This window comes from Daldinia loculata (genome assembly GCF_022478755.1).
Source record: "Daldinia loculata strain CBS 113971 unplaced genomic scaffold F4817scaffold_5, whole genome shotgun sequence".
NCBI lineage: Eukaryota > Fungi > Ascomycota > Sordariomycetes > Xylariales > Hypoxylaceae > Daldinia > Daldinia loculata.
In genome coordinates, this window is record NW_026054859.1 from 123,058 (window position 1) to 135,972 (window position 12,915).

Consider the following 12,915-nt stretch of genomic DNA (forward strand, 5'->3'; position numbering starts at 1 on the left):
CAGACCCAGGGATGCCGGAACGCCTGCCTACTTTATGTCTATATCGTAATCTCTGGACGGTTCTTATTCAGGGTTTCGAGAAGCATACAAGCTTGGCATAGCTTCTGGCTCGACATATAACCACATTTCTCGCATGTGCCAAGCTTTTGCTTTAACCTGATGGGAAGAGTGGTGCCTGCTGTCTTTAGTTGGCCATTGGCTGGGTTTGGCCTGTCATGAGATCGTGCCTTGGGGGCTTCAACCGTGACCTCTGTTTCGAGTCCAGCGGCCTTGGCGGCTTCATTTTCTCTGAGTTGTTTCTCCATAGCTGCCATCTCGCCACCGTTTGTACGACCATTTGACGAACCGCAGCCGCCGATGTTATCCTCGTCAGTAGGGGCTCGGTTAGGTGCAGCTTTCCCATCACAAGCACAAGAACTTGGTGTAGCACCGGGTACCAGTCTCGCCATGTCCTCCCCGCTTCGAACAACGTCCAATATGGCACTGGGACGGACTTTCTCTAGATTCTTGATCAAACTCCTAGCACTTCCCCTGAAGGCTTCCGGACTGTAGATGCATTCGGTGCTGAAATAGTCAAGCTTTTTGTGGTGCGCATACAATACAATTTCCTTCTCGTATGAGTATTTTAGCGGCTTGCTCCTCTTGACCTCACTCGCGTCGCTTCCGGTGACAATGCTCGTACTCCTTGATAAGCGCGGTAGATCTCCTCGAAGGAGGTTCATAAGAACGGTCTCTGCGACGTCATCGGCATTATGACCAGTGACGACATGTTTGATCCCCAACATCTTCGCGCCCCTATCTAGAGCCTGTCGTCGGAAGACGCCACAATAAGTACAATTGCCTTTCTTGCCGATTGTCTCTACAACCTGGTCCATGGTCCAGCCGTATAGTTCATCATAGCCTACTATTTTCAACGGCATGTCGTACTGTATCGCGTTGCGTTTAACTGTTTCGAGGGAATCATCCCTGTAACCCTTAATACCCTCGTCGATACTTAGAAGTATTAATTCAACTCCATAGTTATGTCTCTCGTTCAGTGTCTTGAGCACCGAAGCTAAAACGGTTGAATCCTTGCCACCTGATGCACCGATGGCAACTTTTTCTCCCGGAAAGAAAAGCCGTGATGAAGTTATGGTGTGATGCACTTCATCTTCGAATATCCGGATGAAACAGCCCTTGCAGAGCTTCTGGTAGTTTTTTGGCCTCTTGATCAAGGCTCGCTCTGTCTTGCAGAGGGCACAAAGCGCCGGTGGCATTCTCTATAGTACTTGGGCTTTCAACGATGGTATAAATGATGGAGTAAATTTTATTTATGAAGATATATGAATATTATTGGAGAATAAATTGGAATAGTATCATAACATTTAAGATTCGCCGAGATTGACTCATGCCCGTCATTCAAGGTTGCTTACGGAATACAGCACATGCAAAGTTCCAGTGGTTCGAAGAATTTTGGTGGGGTTGAAGATATCAAGGGGTACAAAGATACCTAAGGTACGATAGAGGGGCACAGTGCACTAGGCTAATATAGGTTTAGTCACTCGGGGCTAATTGTCCGACATTTTACCATCCGGCCCACTGCGAAACCCTACGCACAACTTTATCTGTTTTTTTTTTCAAAGCTCGCAACTTTACACGAGATTTCTTTTACTCTTCACACCTCTCATTTCGGTCGCAACCTTTCACCCAACGCCGACCACACGACCAAATCATCAATATGGTAAGCTCCTGACGTCCGAGACTGCTGTGCTTCTGCACTCGGCCAAATAATTCAATGGCACTCGCTTGTCGAGTTGCTTCATTTCCGCCTGTTGTCTTCGGACGCAGGTGAGGAACTGGCTTGAGATCTTCGCGCAATGTGAAATACCATTCGCGATTATCTCTCTAGAGTTCAAGAAAGACTACAGTCAATGGAACACATTTGCTGATGTCTTTCTTCTCAATGATAGCCTCCCAAGTCCGGTAAGAAGGCCGCCCCGGCCCCCTTCGCTTCTAAGGCAGGTTCCAAGAAGGCACCCAAGGTGAGTAGAATCCTCTTCAATCATTTGCTCTATTGAAGAGCCTGAAAGTGATGCTGACATGTCAATTAGAACCCCCTCATCGAGAAGCGACCGCGCAACTATGGCATTGGCCAGGACATCCAGCCCAAGCGCAACCTCTCCCGCATGGTGAAGTGGCCCGAGTATGTCCGTCTCCAGCGCCAGAGGAAGATCATCAACCTCCGCCTAAAGGTTCCCCCAGCCATCTCCCAGTTCCAGCACGTTCTGGACCGCAACACTGCCGCCCAGGCTTTCAAGCTCCTTAACAAGTACCGACCCGAGTCTAAGGCCGAGAAGAAGGAGCGATTAGTCAAGGAGGCTACCGCCATCAAGGAGGGCAAGAAGAAGGAGGATGTCAGCAAGAAGCCCTACGCTGTCAAGTTCGGTCTGAACCACGTTGTCGGCCTGATCGAGAACAAGAAGGCTTCTCTCGTCCTGATCCCCAACGACGTTGACCCCATCGAGCTTGTCATCTTCCTGCCTGCTCTCTGCCGAAAGATGGGCGTCCCCTACGCCATCATCAAGGGCAAGGCCCGTCTCGGAACTGTTGTCCACAAGAAGGTATGCATCAACCACCAATATTGTACTGGATACGTTTGACTAATTAAATTTTAGACTGCTGCTGTCCTCGCCATCACTGAGGTCCGATCCGAGGACAAGAACGAGCTCTCCAAGCTCGTGAGCGCTATCAAGGACGGCTACCTCGCCGGATCCGAGAACGCTCGACGACAGTGGGGTGGTGGTATCATGGGTGCCAAGGCCAACAAGCGCATCGAGAAGAATAAGAAGGCTCTGGAGTCGGCCATCAAGGTCTAAGCGTTAGGGCTGGTCACGGGATCATGATTTCTATATTTGCACAGTTCCGGCGTTGGAGGAGGTAAAAGGGAATACCAACCACATGGATTTGCATAAAGCCTATCTAGACTCCATCTGCAGAGTTTCGCCGACGACCAATGTGACAAATGAATGATCGATGCAATTTCGTAAAGTCCATGTTCGCTATTTTCCCGTAATATCCTAACCGTTCGAGCCAAGACTTGGCTATTGTATCTTCCAAATAGGTGAATTTCCTGGACCCGGATTAGTTCGTACGCTTGGTGTTGTGGGAGATTACCGCATGAGGATAGTTGAACCGAGCCAAGCATGCCAAGTAAATCTCTTCGTAGCGTCGTATTTTCCCACGCTCTTGGCTCAGACTAGGTATTGATACAGAAAACGTTCCTGAGCGCTGGGTCTGCAGCCTCACATCCATGTTGGAGCTTATGCGGCGCAGACATGTTTGGTCTCGTATATTAGTATATTAGTATCTAAGTATTGGTTTATCGTTTGATTCTATCTTGGCTGTCATGGCAACCTTTGTCTGAAATACGGATACTTGCACCGGGCTTGCATTGGCACTGTTCAGTTGATTGGAAGTACATAGAGCTAAGTGCTGCCATTCATGCGTATCTTGTTATGGGAGATCTATTTGTATCATCTAGCTCGTTAGGCTGTAACATTGTGCATCGGGGATATACTATATATGTACTGAAACACCATGTGCTATCCCATGCTATGGCCTGTAATGCGGCATCTTGAGATCTTGAGTATGCCAAGACAAGGCATGCATGGGATCTAGATCAGAATGTTTTGGGATAAGATCAAACAAGTATTGTGACATGGGATCTGCGATGCTGTCAAAGCCATATTCTAGTTCCCTACCGGCATCATCGGGACTGTCGTCGTTGCCGTGTTGTTAGTGCGACTGTTCGTGGAATTAGGTAGGTATTTGACAACCTATCTCGGTTAAGGAGTCTCGTCGGTAGTCGCTCGAAAACCCATCTCACCGAGAAATGGCCCTACTTGAACCCGTCGGTGAAGGCGTTGAAGAAAGATACCGTGCTAGCTAGTGGAACCCTCTGCTAGTCCTTACCTCTTGAGCTATATGTACAACACATAACAAGCTTCATGTGCAGGTCGGCTACACTAGACAGAGTGGATACACGGGTGAATGCCGAGTTAGCTACGATGCTTATCCTCGGAGACAGGCAGGTATGGATGTCGTCATGGTCAACTCGGGTCTTGTTATTAGAACTAAAAAATAAAAAAATAGGGGGGCCGGTGAATAGCTTCCCCGGGATAGGGGCGTGTTTAGCTCGGCTTTGACTTTGGGTAAAATATTCGTTATCTGTACATAGCGTCGACAACGAAGATGACCCCCGTCACTTTGGGGAACCTGGTGCCTGGCTAGTGTAGATATATTCAGATTATTATTGCCGACGGTCGACGTTGAAAGCCGTGCATTGTGTGGTTTAAATACGAGTGTTTCTTGACAAGATGGATATCGTTTAGGTTTTAGGATACCTACCTAATTACTAAAAATGCTTGGCTTCCAGTTAGCAAACGCAGGACCGTATATATTACAGCGTCGAAACCGAGTACCTAGTAGTATGAGAAATATAGAATTGTTATAAATGATGCCAAGAAAAAACCAAGGCGTCTTAAGCCCAGGTAATAAACTACATCGTACGTGGTGTCGGCACATGACCGATAGATGTATTGAAACTTATGAGGCTCTTGATTGGAGCTGACAGGCGTTTGGGTTCCAGGGTCCAAGGTCTTGGCAGCGTATATTAATATAACCGTTTTAATTGAGGCGTCACAGCCACCACCAAGTTATTAATAAGCTTTTTGTTGAGGAAAGGGTTATCGTGATAGATATCGAGATAGATATTGAATAGAATGAATGCCTTAGTTATTATTGCGACTTAAGTATTTGAATTACAAAAAAGAAACCTATAGCGAGCAGCGTATGAATTAATCCTGAACTTACTTGACATTAATAGCTTACCTGGTACATACAAGCTGACCGCCAAGTAGATCTCGGAGATAGGGAGAGCTTATCTAAGCGGCTTCCATTTGATATTATTGTCGCGAAGCGAGAGCAGAGATAAGACTTAAGAACAGAGTAAATATAAAAGATAGTTTCGAAATAGCAACTTTGTAACAAACTCTACTTACTTACTCCATCTGTCTCTTACGGGAAATATTTGCTTTTACCAATATACATCCCACCTCCTAGTCTTGTCTCTAATTTATTCCTGGTTGTAAGGAGGGGAAGCTTGTCGAAGGGGAGCCATATGGACGGTAACGTCACGTGCAAGAACAATATAAACTAAAAGCAAGAGGACACCCTCCGTTGTGACCTTAGTACATGAAGTAATTTTCTCATTCACAACAATATGTAAGAAGCTAGTGAATAGAAAATATTCATTACATATAACCAAGGCAACTAGGGTCACATGGGCATATCCTTAGGTTAGGTATGTACTCAAAGCAAACGAGTATCTATCTATCTACCCGTAGTTAGTCACAACTTACAAACGCATAGCAACCGACCCAGCATCTACGCAAGCAAGATGTAGATACATCATAGTCCCAGGGTATTCGTTTGACAGCCCCTCCTCCCCCCGTCCCTCACCGCTTTCTTCTACGTACCGGTACCTCTATCTCCCATGTCGCGAAGCCGCGCACCCAACGAGGCCCCTTGTTCCCAGGCAGGGGGGAGGGGGGTCCGACGAAGCACGCCCGGCACGTTGCAAGCAGATTGGCTATTGGCCTCCCTCGGAGGGTACCCAGCACACAGCAGCGCAAGCATGTAATACGTCTTGGCAAATCCACGGGAAACCAAGCTTAGCTCCAATATCCGTAATCTAGATCCATGCCGCGCCTATCCCAAAATCCCGTGCGCCGCCTCACGCCTGCGAACCCCCCCCCCCCGTTTCATGCTTATGCTTATCCAACGGGCGCCTGTCTATAGATCTACATGGTTTGGTAACACCGCAAAGGGCAAAGCCTTCGAACCTTGGTTTGGAAGGTCTGGGCGACCGGTCACCAGGAAGATTGGGAAGATTGGGAAGATTGGGGGTGTTATTTATGCTTGGGATGGTTAGACGGTTATCTATCTAAGATTAAGTAGTTGAGATTGCTGTTTTACCCCGGACTCCGGACTTAGCGATGCTACCTGTTGATCTCTCCTCTCGATAGTTCCAGCGTGATACGCTATTAAAGCCTCATGGATCATCGCTTGCTGACGCCAAGTTTGACAAGCCCTTGTTAGTATCCTGAGACTTCTTCTCTCTTGATTCCACTCGGCTCTTTTTATACGCCTACGTGTCCCCTACCTTTGTTTACTCCTTTCCAAATAAACTTCCCTACTGAATCCACTTCATGAGGGATTATCCGTCTAAAGCCGAGTTGCATCATCACCGCTATCCACATACTTAGCCAGTGATACCAGCCCGTCGCGTGATTCACACCTCCGTACGATCACGGCCGCCTCCGAGTGAATACCGATCCGGTCGAGCGCGATTTGAGCGAGACCAGACGAAAGCCAGAACCTCGGTCAAGTCATCAAGCATACAGGATAGGATCCTCCTGAAGGTGTGGACGAAGTGGGCGAGCGCCATATCTGATTGGGCTTGGGACTTCCTAATTCGCTCATATCCTGCATCCCTACATCCCGCCTTCAGTTGGTACCGGCTGGGATCTTGGGTGCCGCCCTGTAGGCTGTAGTCATCATAGCTACCTTACATATCTCCGAACCTCACATATATAAAAGGCCGCATCCAGCTTCGTAGCTTCGAGATGCCCGCTCCTCCGCGTACGTGTTGCTATTCCTCTTCTACTCGCTGCTTATCTCCCCCGCCAAGAAAAGGGGGTTAGTAAATCCCAGATCTGGATCCACAGGGGTGGACGCCGGCATCTCATACACTACACCCAAAAATACGCTTAAATTTATTTTTGAGATCCCCGAGATTGGCGAGGTAACTTTGGGGGGAACGTTCGCTTACCATGGCCGCAGAAGATGCTTTTGCCTACGCGCTGAGTTCTAACCAAGCCTGGGCCGGCTACAAAGGTCATCAGAACCCCGACTTCTTCCCCAAATTGGCATCGGGACAGTCGCCAGCAATCCGTAAGTTTTAAACAATTTCTTTTTGGCATAATATATACACCTTTGTTGAGATGCGAGATGCGAGATGCGAGATGAGCAAAGACCCACTCAACAGAACACTAGTACGGTCTTGGTCATCCTGAATCCTGAGCCTGCTGCGCCGCAGCTTATGCAATGCGGAGATGTCGCATTGGAGATTGGAGATGGTAATCTACCTACTGAAGAAGTTAGGAAGCTAACGCGGTTAAACGTGGTGCAACAGTTTGGCTAGGTTGCTCTGACTCGCGCTGCCCAGAGACGACGATTCTAGGCCTGCAGCCAGGCGATGTGTTCGTGCATCGTAACATCGCCAACATTATTTCGCCGACCGACATCAACACGGCAGCTGTCATCGAGTATGCAGTTGTGCACCTCAAGGTGAAGCACGTGGTGCTTTGCGGACACTCGTCGTGTGGCGGGGCCGCAGCTGCGCTTAGCGACAACCGCGTCGGCGGCGTGCTGGACATCTGGTTAATGCCTCTTAAGGCTGTGCGCAATGCGCATAAGGAAGAGTTGGAGAGCATCACCGACGACAAGAAGCGTGCGGTGCGCATCGCGGAGCTCAACGTCGAGGCCGGCATCAACGTGCTCATGGCCAACGCATCGATTCAGGACGCCATCGCCGAAAGGGGCCTGCAGGTCCACGGAACCTTTTTCGACATCGGGACGGGCCGCATCCGCGACCTAGGCATAGGCACAGGCAAGGGGGGACATCACGGGCTATCAGGCGTTAATGGAGACTCGGACATTGTTAGGGGCAAGCATGCGATGCTAGTTTTTAGGACGGACGGCGAGGGCAGCATGCAAGCTCTCTAGACGGAACGGACGGAAGCAAGCGGTTAGGTACAAGTTAGGGGCGTTTATACACTGGGATATGTGTGTCTTGTCTTGTCTTGGCATCAGAAGAGCATAGGAGGGAAATGTCATCTAACGGAGAGCGAATATGGGTAGTGAATATGGGGGTTTACTAGCGAGGTTGATCTTAAAGATACCCGACAGAAAGGGTCATTTTGGCGGACGGCGGACGGCGTTCGAGAAACGGAGATGTATCCAAAGTTTCGAAAAGTCTGGCGACGGGTTTTCCGTACGTTATTGGAATATTGCGAAATTGCGAAAACAGCGTGCGATTGAGCCGCTTTCTATGAATGGGGATTTGGTGTTTATTGGTCAATGAGGATTTATATGCCTTGCATTTTATAATCGTATGATTACCATGTGCTTTAATTCCGAGTCTAGGCCGGTTGGATTATTGGTTGGTTGGTTGGTTGGTTAATTTATCTTCACCGTTCCGACGGGTTTTCTTCAATTTGGAATCAATTCTTTCCTCACTTAGGTGGGCACTTGCGATTTACATAAGGTCATCTAGGTACATATATGATGTACTTATTCGTCGCCAAGCTGACCCTTCTAGATTTCCTATAGATTCCCTACGTCACTGAGGGTTCTGGTGTTACAATAGCGGGGGTAGCTACAGGCTAGCTCTGCGCAAGATAGGTGCATGCCTAGCAGGTGCAATAGGTACATACATGTAGCAGCTACCTCATTAGAAGCCATAACAGCCATAAGTATAACGCCCTAGGTGCAGTATAATACAGGTACGGCACCTTCAACTTGGTATTCTGTCAGAACCAATGACGGTCATCTACAACATCACACCATACTATCTCATATCCTTTCTCGGATATATCATGAAAGGAATGGGTCAACGCCAAGATCCATGGCATTCTAAAAGAACCTTATCTTTTACGTGTGTATTATGGAATATCAATTATGTGTGGATATGCGCTCAGCCAAGCCTTCAACTCGGTTGCCGAGAGTCGGCTATCTCCTCTCTCCCACCTGGACTCAAGCATCCAACCTCAAGATTCCTTAGAATTATCTTCGTGTAACCCAGAGCCAAGTCTATCGAAAGAATCAATAGCTTAGTGATCAACTATAAATGTTACAGGAACGTGTTTACTTACGCGTTAACTCCGAGGTTGACAGCCATGTCTTTAACAGTTCTTTCGGACGATCAAATTTGCGGCTTGCTGGAGAGTCTTAGCCACGACGAAGCTCAAGAACTGATCGACACGCTTAGAAATGCCCTTCACGAGTACTCAACCGGTACACAGTCTATAAAGGATGGCATCGTTCACCAACCCGAGCGAATATCGGTACATTCTAATACCACCAGCGCGACTACGCTTTTCATGCCTTCGATTAGTACGCTCGGCCATGCGGTAAAAGGTTGGTCTACAGCCAAGACATTAGCGATCTTAAACCTATCTAGGCTAACCAAATCGCAGTCGTTACTTTGTCGTCACCATCAGCGAATAAATCGGCAGATACGGCACTACCTCCTATCCGACCTACCGGCTCGGTGACCCTCTACTCTCCCCAGGGCCCTCCTATAGGCTTCCTACACGCAAAGACCCTTACCGCTTTCCGTACCGCGCTTGCTTCATCCTGTCTCCTTGCAAAGCGCGCTTCGGTCCGAACCCTTGTTGTGTTTGGCTCGGGATTACAAGCTTACTGGCATATGCGCCTAGCGTTGATGTTACGGGGCGATACCATCCGCCAAGTATACATTATCAATAGAACGTTCAGCGAGAGTGCTAAAGATACGTTCAAGAAGATATATGGCATACCTCAAGATATCAAGCAGCGCGAAGGGTGGGAACAGGCACAGTTTAGCATACTAACTCAGACCTACGGGGATTATGGCAGATTGCTGAAAGATCACTTGAGGGCGGCAGATGTCATCTACTGTTGCACGCCAAGCACCGAAGATTTATTCGACGCGAGCATACTGACAAGTCGCGAAGGTCGGAGAAAAGGTAGGTTGATTGTTGCGATAGGGAGCTATACAAAGCAGATGCGTGAGCTACCTCGAGAGCTGCTACTCCAGGCCGTCAAGACACGTACACTCGGACATCATTATCATAAACACGCAACGGAGGGCGGAGTTATTATTGTGGATACTCTGGACGGGGCACTGAAGGAGGCGGGCGAGATCATCGAAGCAGGCTTGGAGCCCACGCAACTCGTTGAGTAAGTCTCGTAGTATATTGCTTAACTGTTCATGAACATAGTGCTAACTAATTAAAACTAGACTGGGCGAGCTGGCCATGATTCACAGGCTAGCAAAGGAAGAAGAGGAAGCGCTTGTATCTCAGAGCTCAACCGAAGTTTCCTCCATCAACGAGTCTTCCGAAAGGCTAGACCTCGCATCACCCGGGTCGGCTATGTCAACCGTCTTCGGGACCGACTCGGGTAACTGGGCACCGGATAGCGGAGGTAAGCGATCTTCGTCGCGCAGCCCGAGTCGGAGGAGCAGCAGCAGCCGCTCCTTGCCTTTCCACCATCGGCAAAGTTCGAGTCAGGGGACTGTGGACGAACAGCGGCAAAAGCAGCAGCAACTGGGGCATGACCACCACTTGGCGCGTTGGCTCTCGGCTGGCAATGTTATTTATAAGAGCGTAGGGCTGGGGCTCATGGATCTCGTAGTCGGATTTGAGGTTATACGTTTGGCAAAGGAAAGAGGGCTGGGCAGCTACATCGAGGGGTTCTCGTAGTGCGAGAATAGCCCGTTGGCACCTATATTGGATGATCTGGGGCTATCTACGTTCCGCCGAGACTTATCTCGGCACAGATGAGAGAAATGTTAATATTGGATTTAAAAATACGCCATGCGACTGAATTATATTGTTGATATTTATTTCATAGAGATGGATGGCAACGAAGCTTGCAATAATTTGCATATACGATATAGATGATATACTAAAACGCCCTAGATATACATTGTACACAATGCTGTTTTGCCTCCTTCAAGTACCCTTCGTATATGACTTTCATACATGCAACGGCCCTCCCAAGACCCAAGATGATGTTCCTACAATGTGCACCGTGGTATGCCACGGCATTAAATATGGATTTAAACCCATTTGAAAGATATAACAGCCTTACTCGGCAACCCAGACGGCAGCCATACCCATACCCGTACCAATGCACATACTCGTGACGCCAACCTTCTGGCCACGGCGTCGAAGCTCGTACAGCAGGGTGCTCACCTGGCGAGCACCAGTGCAGCCGAGAGGGTGGCCGAAGGCAATAGCGCCACCCTTGGGGTTGATCTTCTCAGAGGGGATCTTCAGCTCGTTAGCGCACCAGAGGCACTGGCTGGCGAAAGCCTCGTTGATCTCGAAGATGTCGATATCGTCGACGGTCAGGCCGCCGGCTAGCGATAGGGCCTTGGGGATGGCTTTCCAGGGTCCGATGCCCATGAGCAGCGGCTTGACGCCGACGACGCTGGCCGCGACGAACTTGCCGAGGATGGTCTGGCCGATGCGCTCGGCTGTTGATCGGCGCATCAACAGGACGGCTGCGGCGCCGTCGCTGATTTGCGATGCGTTGCCCGCGTGGATGGAGCCGTTTTCGGCGAACGCGGGGCGGATCTTGCCGAGGGATTCGGCAGTGATGCCGGGGCGCACGCCGTCGTCCTTCTTGACGGTAATGTTCTTGATCTCGCCGCTCTTGGGGTCGGTGTATTTTACGGTTAGTGGGTGGATCTCCTCGTCGAAGAGACCTGCTTGCTGGGCCTTGAGGGCCTTCTGGTAAGAGGCGGCGGCAAAGGCGTCTTGGCTGGCGCGCGGGATCTTGAGGTCTCGGGCCATGTCTTCGGAGAGGACACCCATGGGAACCTTGCAGTTGGCGGCCTCGGGGTGGGACTCGAGGAGTTCGGAGAACTCGGATACGGCTTGGGGACTTTTAGAGGAGGGTTGTTAGTTATAAGGGTCTGGCGATTGTTGGTACTTTATGAGGGGAGTATTGGGGGAGGATAGAAGAGTGACCTACCCGTAATGCAAGCTCATGCTCTCGACACCAGCACCGATACCGATCTCAATCATGCCGGCGCGGATCTGGTTCGCGACATCAACGCAAGCCTGTAGACCCGACGAGCATTGGCGGTTAAGGGTTCGGACGGCGGCGGTCTCGGGGAGGCCGGCAACAAGAGCTGCAGCGCGCATCTCGGTGGCGCCACCACCAGGCGCAAGTACCTCACCCACGCACACATCCTCTACCAGCGACGGGTCGATCTTGGACCGCTCCAAGAGTCCCTTCAGGGCTCCCGCCATCAGGTCAGCCGCTTGTGTGTCCTTGAACCCGCCCTTGCCGCCTTTCGTGAACGCCGTTCGGAGACATGCTGTTACTACGATCTGTTTCCCGGAGTTGTTAGCTTGCTGGGAATGCGGACCGGCTGGAGGAAAAGCTTACGTCGTCTGGGTTCTTCTCGAGGAGCTTCTCACGCGCCGACTTGGAGCCTGAGATCTGGCCTGAGATCTGCGATAATCTTTCGAGGGCTGTGATTGTTGTGTTCTGTCAGCTGCGTGTGGTGCTTAGGATTTGGCGAAGTACTTACCACCCATTGTTAGTTTTGTGTTGTTGTTTAAGGTCTAACTATGGTGTTGTTGGTAGTGATGTATATAAGATGTTGGATATCCAGACTAGTTAAAGGGTTGAGATATTCTATAAAATTAATATACAGTTGAGAAGGAGAATGTAGAAGGAACGAATCCGGAGTTTATGATTACAGCAAGAAGTAATTGGACCTCGGATGCGTGGCTACTCGCGCTTGTAGAGTTCCAGTACGCAGTCTAAGTTCCGCTAAAAATTACGCTGATGTCAGACCCCACAGCTACCTGACCGAGGCATCATGTTCGTATGGGGAATTTAGCGCTTCTTCACATGCTTGAGCTAGCCCCAGACTTCCCCATCTCATCCCCCAAAGCGGTGGCACATGTTTGCGATGCTGTAACTATAGGTAGGCAACTAATGCATTGTAATCTTCCCCAAGTTCCCCAACGGCACCGGAAGTAACCTCTCTAATAAGTTAGGTGGCTCTAGCCGTTGAAATAAAGTATG

The 12,915-nt window shown here is 49.5% G+C and overlaps 5 protein-coding genes across 5 annotated transcripts; 3 read left to right on the forward strand and 2 right to left on the reverse strand.

Moving 5' to 3' along the window:
* Window positions 1–7: 7 nt before the first annotated feature.
* On the reverse strand, window positions 8–1,710 carry F4817DRAFT_211771 (adenine nucleotide alpha hydrolases-like protein). The gene has a single exon (XM_049298697.1). The coding sequence runs from the start codon at window positions 1,254–1,256 to the stop codon at window positions 39–41; it is 1,218 nt and encodes a 405-aa protein (XP_049162593.1). The 5' UTR covers window positions 1,257–1,710; the 3' UTR covers window positions 8–38.
* Window positions 1,711–2,107: 397 nt separating this feature from the next.
* Window positions 2,108–3,223, forward strand: F4817DRAFT_326008 (50S ribosomal protein L30e-like protein). The gene is made up of 2 exons (XM_049301836.1): window positions 2,108–2,600; window positions 2,655–3,223. The coding sequence occupies exons 1-2, from the start codon at window positions 2,166–2,168 to the stop codon at window positions 2,853–2,855; spliced, it is 636 nt and encodes a 211-aa protein (XP_049162594.1). The 5' UTR covers window positions 2,108–2,165; the 3' UTR covers window positions 2,856–3,223.
* Window positions 3,224–6,682: 3,459 nt separating this feature from the next.
* F4817DRAFT_326012 (carbonic anhydrase) lies at window positions 6,683–8,339 on the forward strand. Its single transcript, XM_049301837.1, has 2 exons — window positions 6,683–6,993; window positions 7,235–8,339. Exons 1-2 carry the CDS (start codon window positions 6,873–6,875, stop codon window positions 7,825–7,827), a joined length of 714 nt encoding a protein of 237 aa, XP_049162595.1. The 5' UTR covers window positions 6,683–6,872; the 3' UTR covers window positions 7,828–8,339.
* Window positions 8,340–8,870: 531 nt separating this feature from the next.
* F4817DRAFT_211946 (NAD(P)-binding protein) lies at window positions 8,871–10,762 on the forward strand. The gene is made up of 3 exons (XM_049298698.1): window positions 8,871–9,240; window positions 9,300–10,044; window positions 10,106–10,762. The coding sequence occupies exons 1-3, from the start codon at window positions 9,000–9,002 to the stop codon at window positions 10,566–10,568; spliced, it is 1,449 nt and encodes a 482-aa protein (XP_049162596.1). The 5' UTR covers window positions 8,871–8,999; the 3' UTR covers window positions 10,569–10,762.
* A 7-nt stretch (window positions 10,763–10,769) lies between these two features.
* Window positions 10,770–12,809, reverse strand: F4817DRAFT_326014 (peroxisomal 3-keto-acyl-CoA thiolase). Its single transcript, XM_049301838.1, has 4 exons — window positions 12,413–12,809; window positions 12,268–12,353; window positions 11,848–12,209; window positions 10,770–11,757 (listed from the first exon to the last, which is right to left on the reverse strand). Exons 1-4 carry the CDS (start codon window positions 12,417–12,419, stop codon window positions 10,956–10,958), a joined length of 1,257 nt encoding a protein of 418 aa, XP_049162597.1. The 5' UTR covers window positions 12,420–12,809; the 3' UTR covers window positions 10,770–10,955.
* Between the last annotated feature and the right edge of the window lie 106 nt (window positions 12,810–12,915).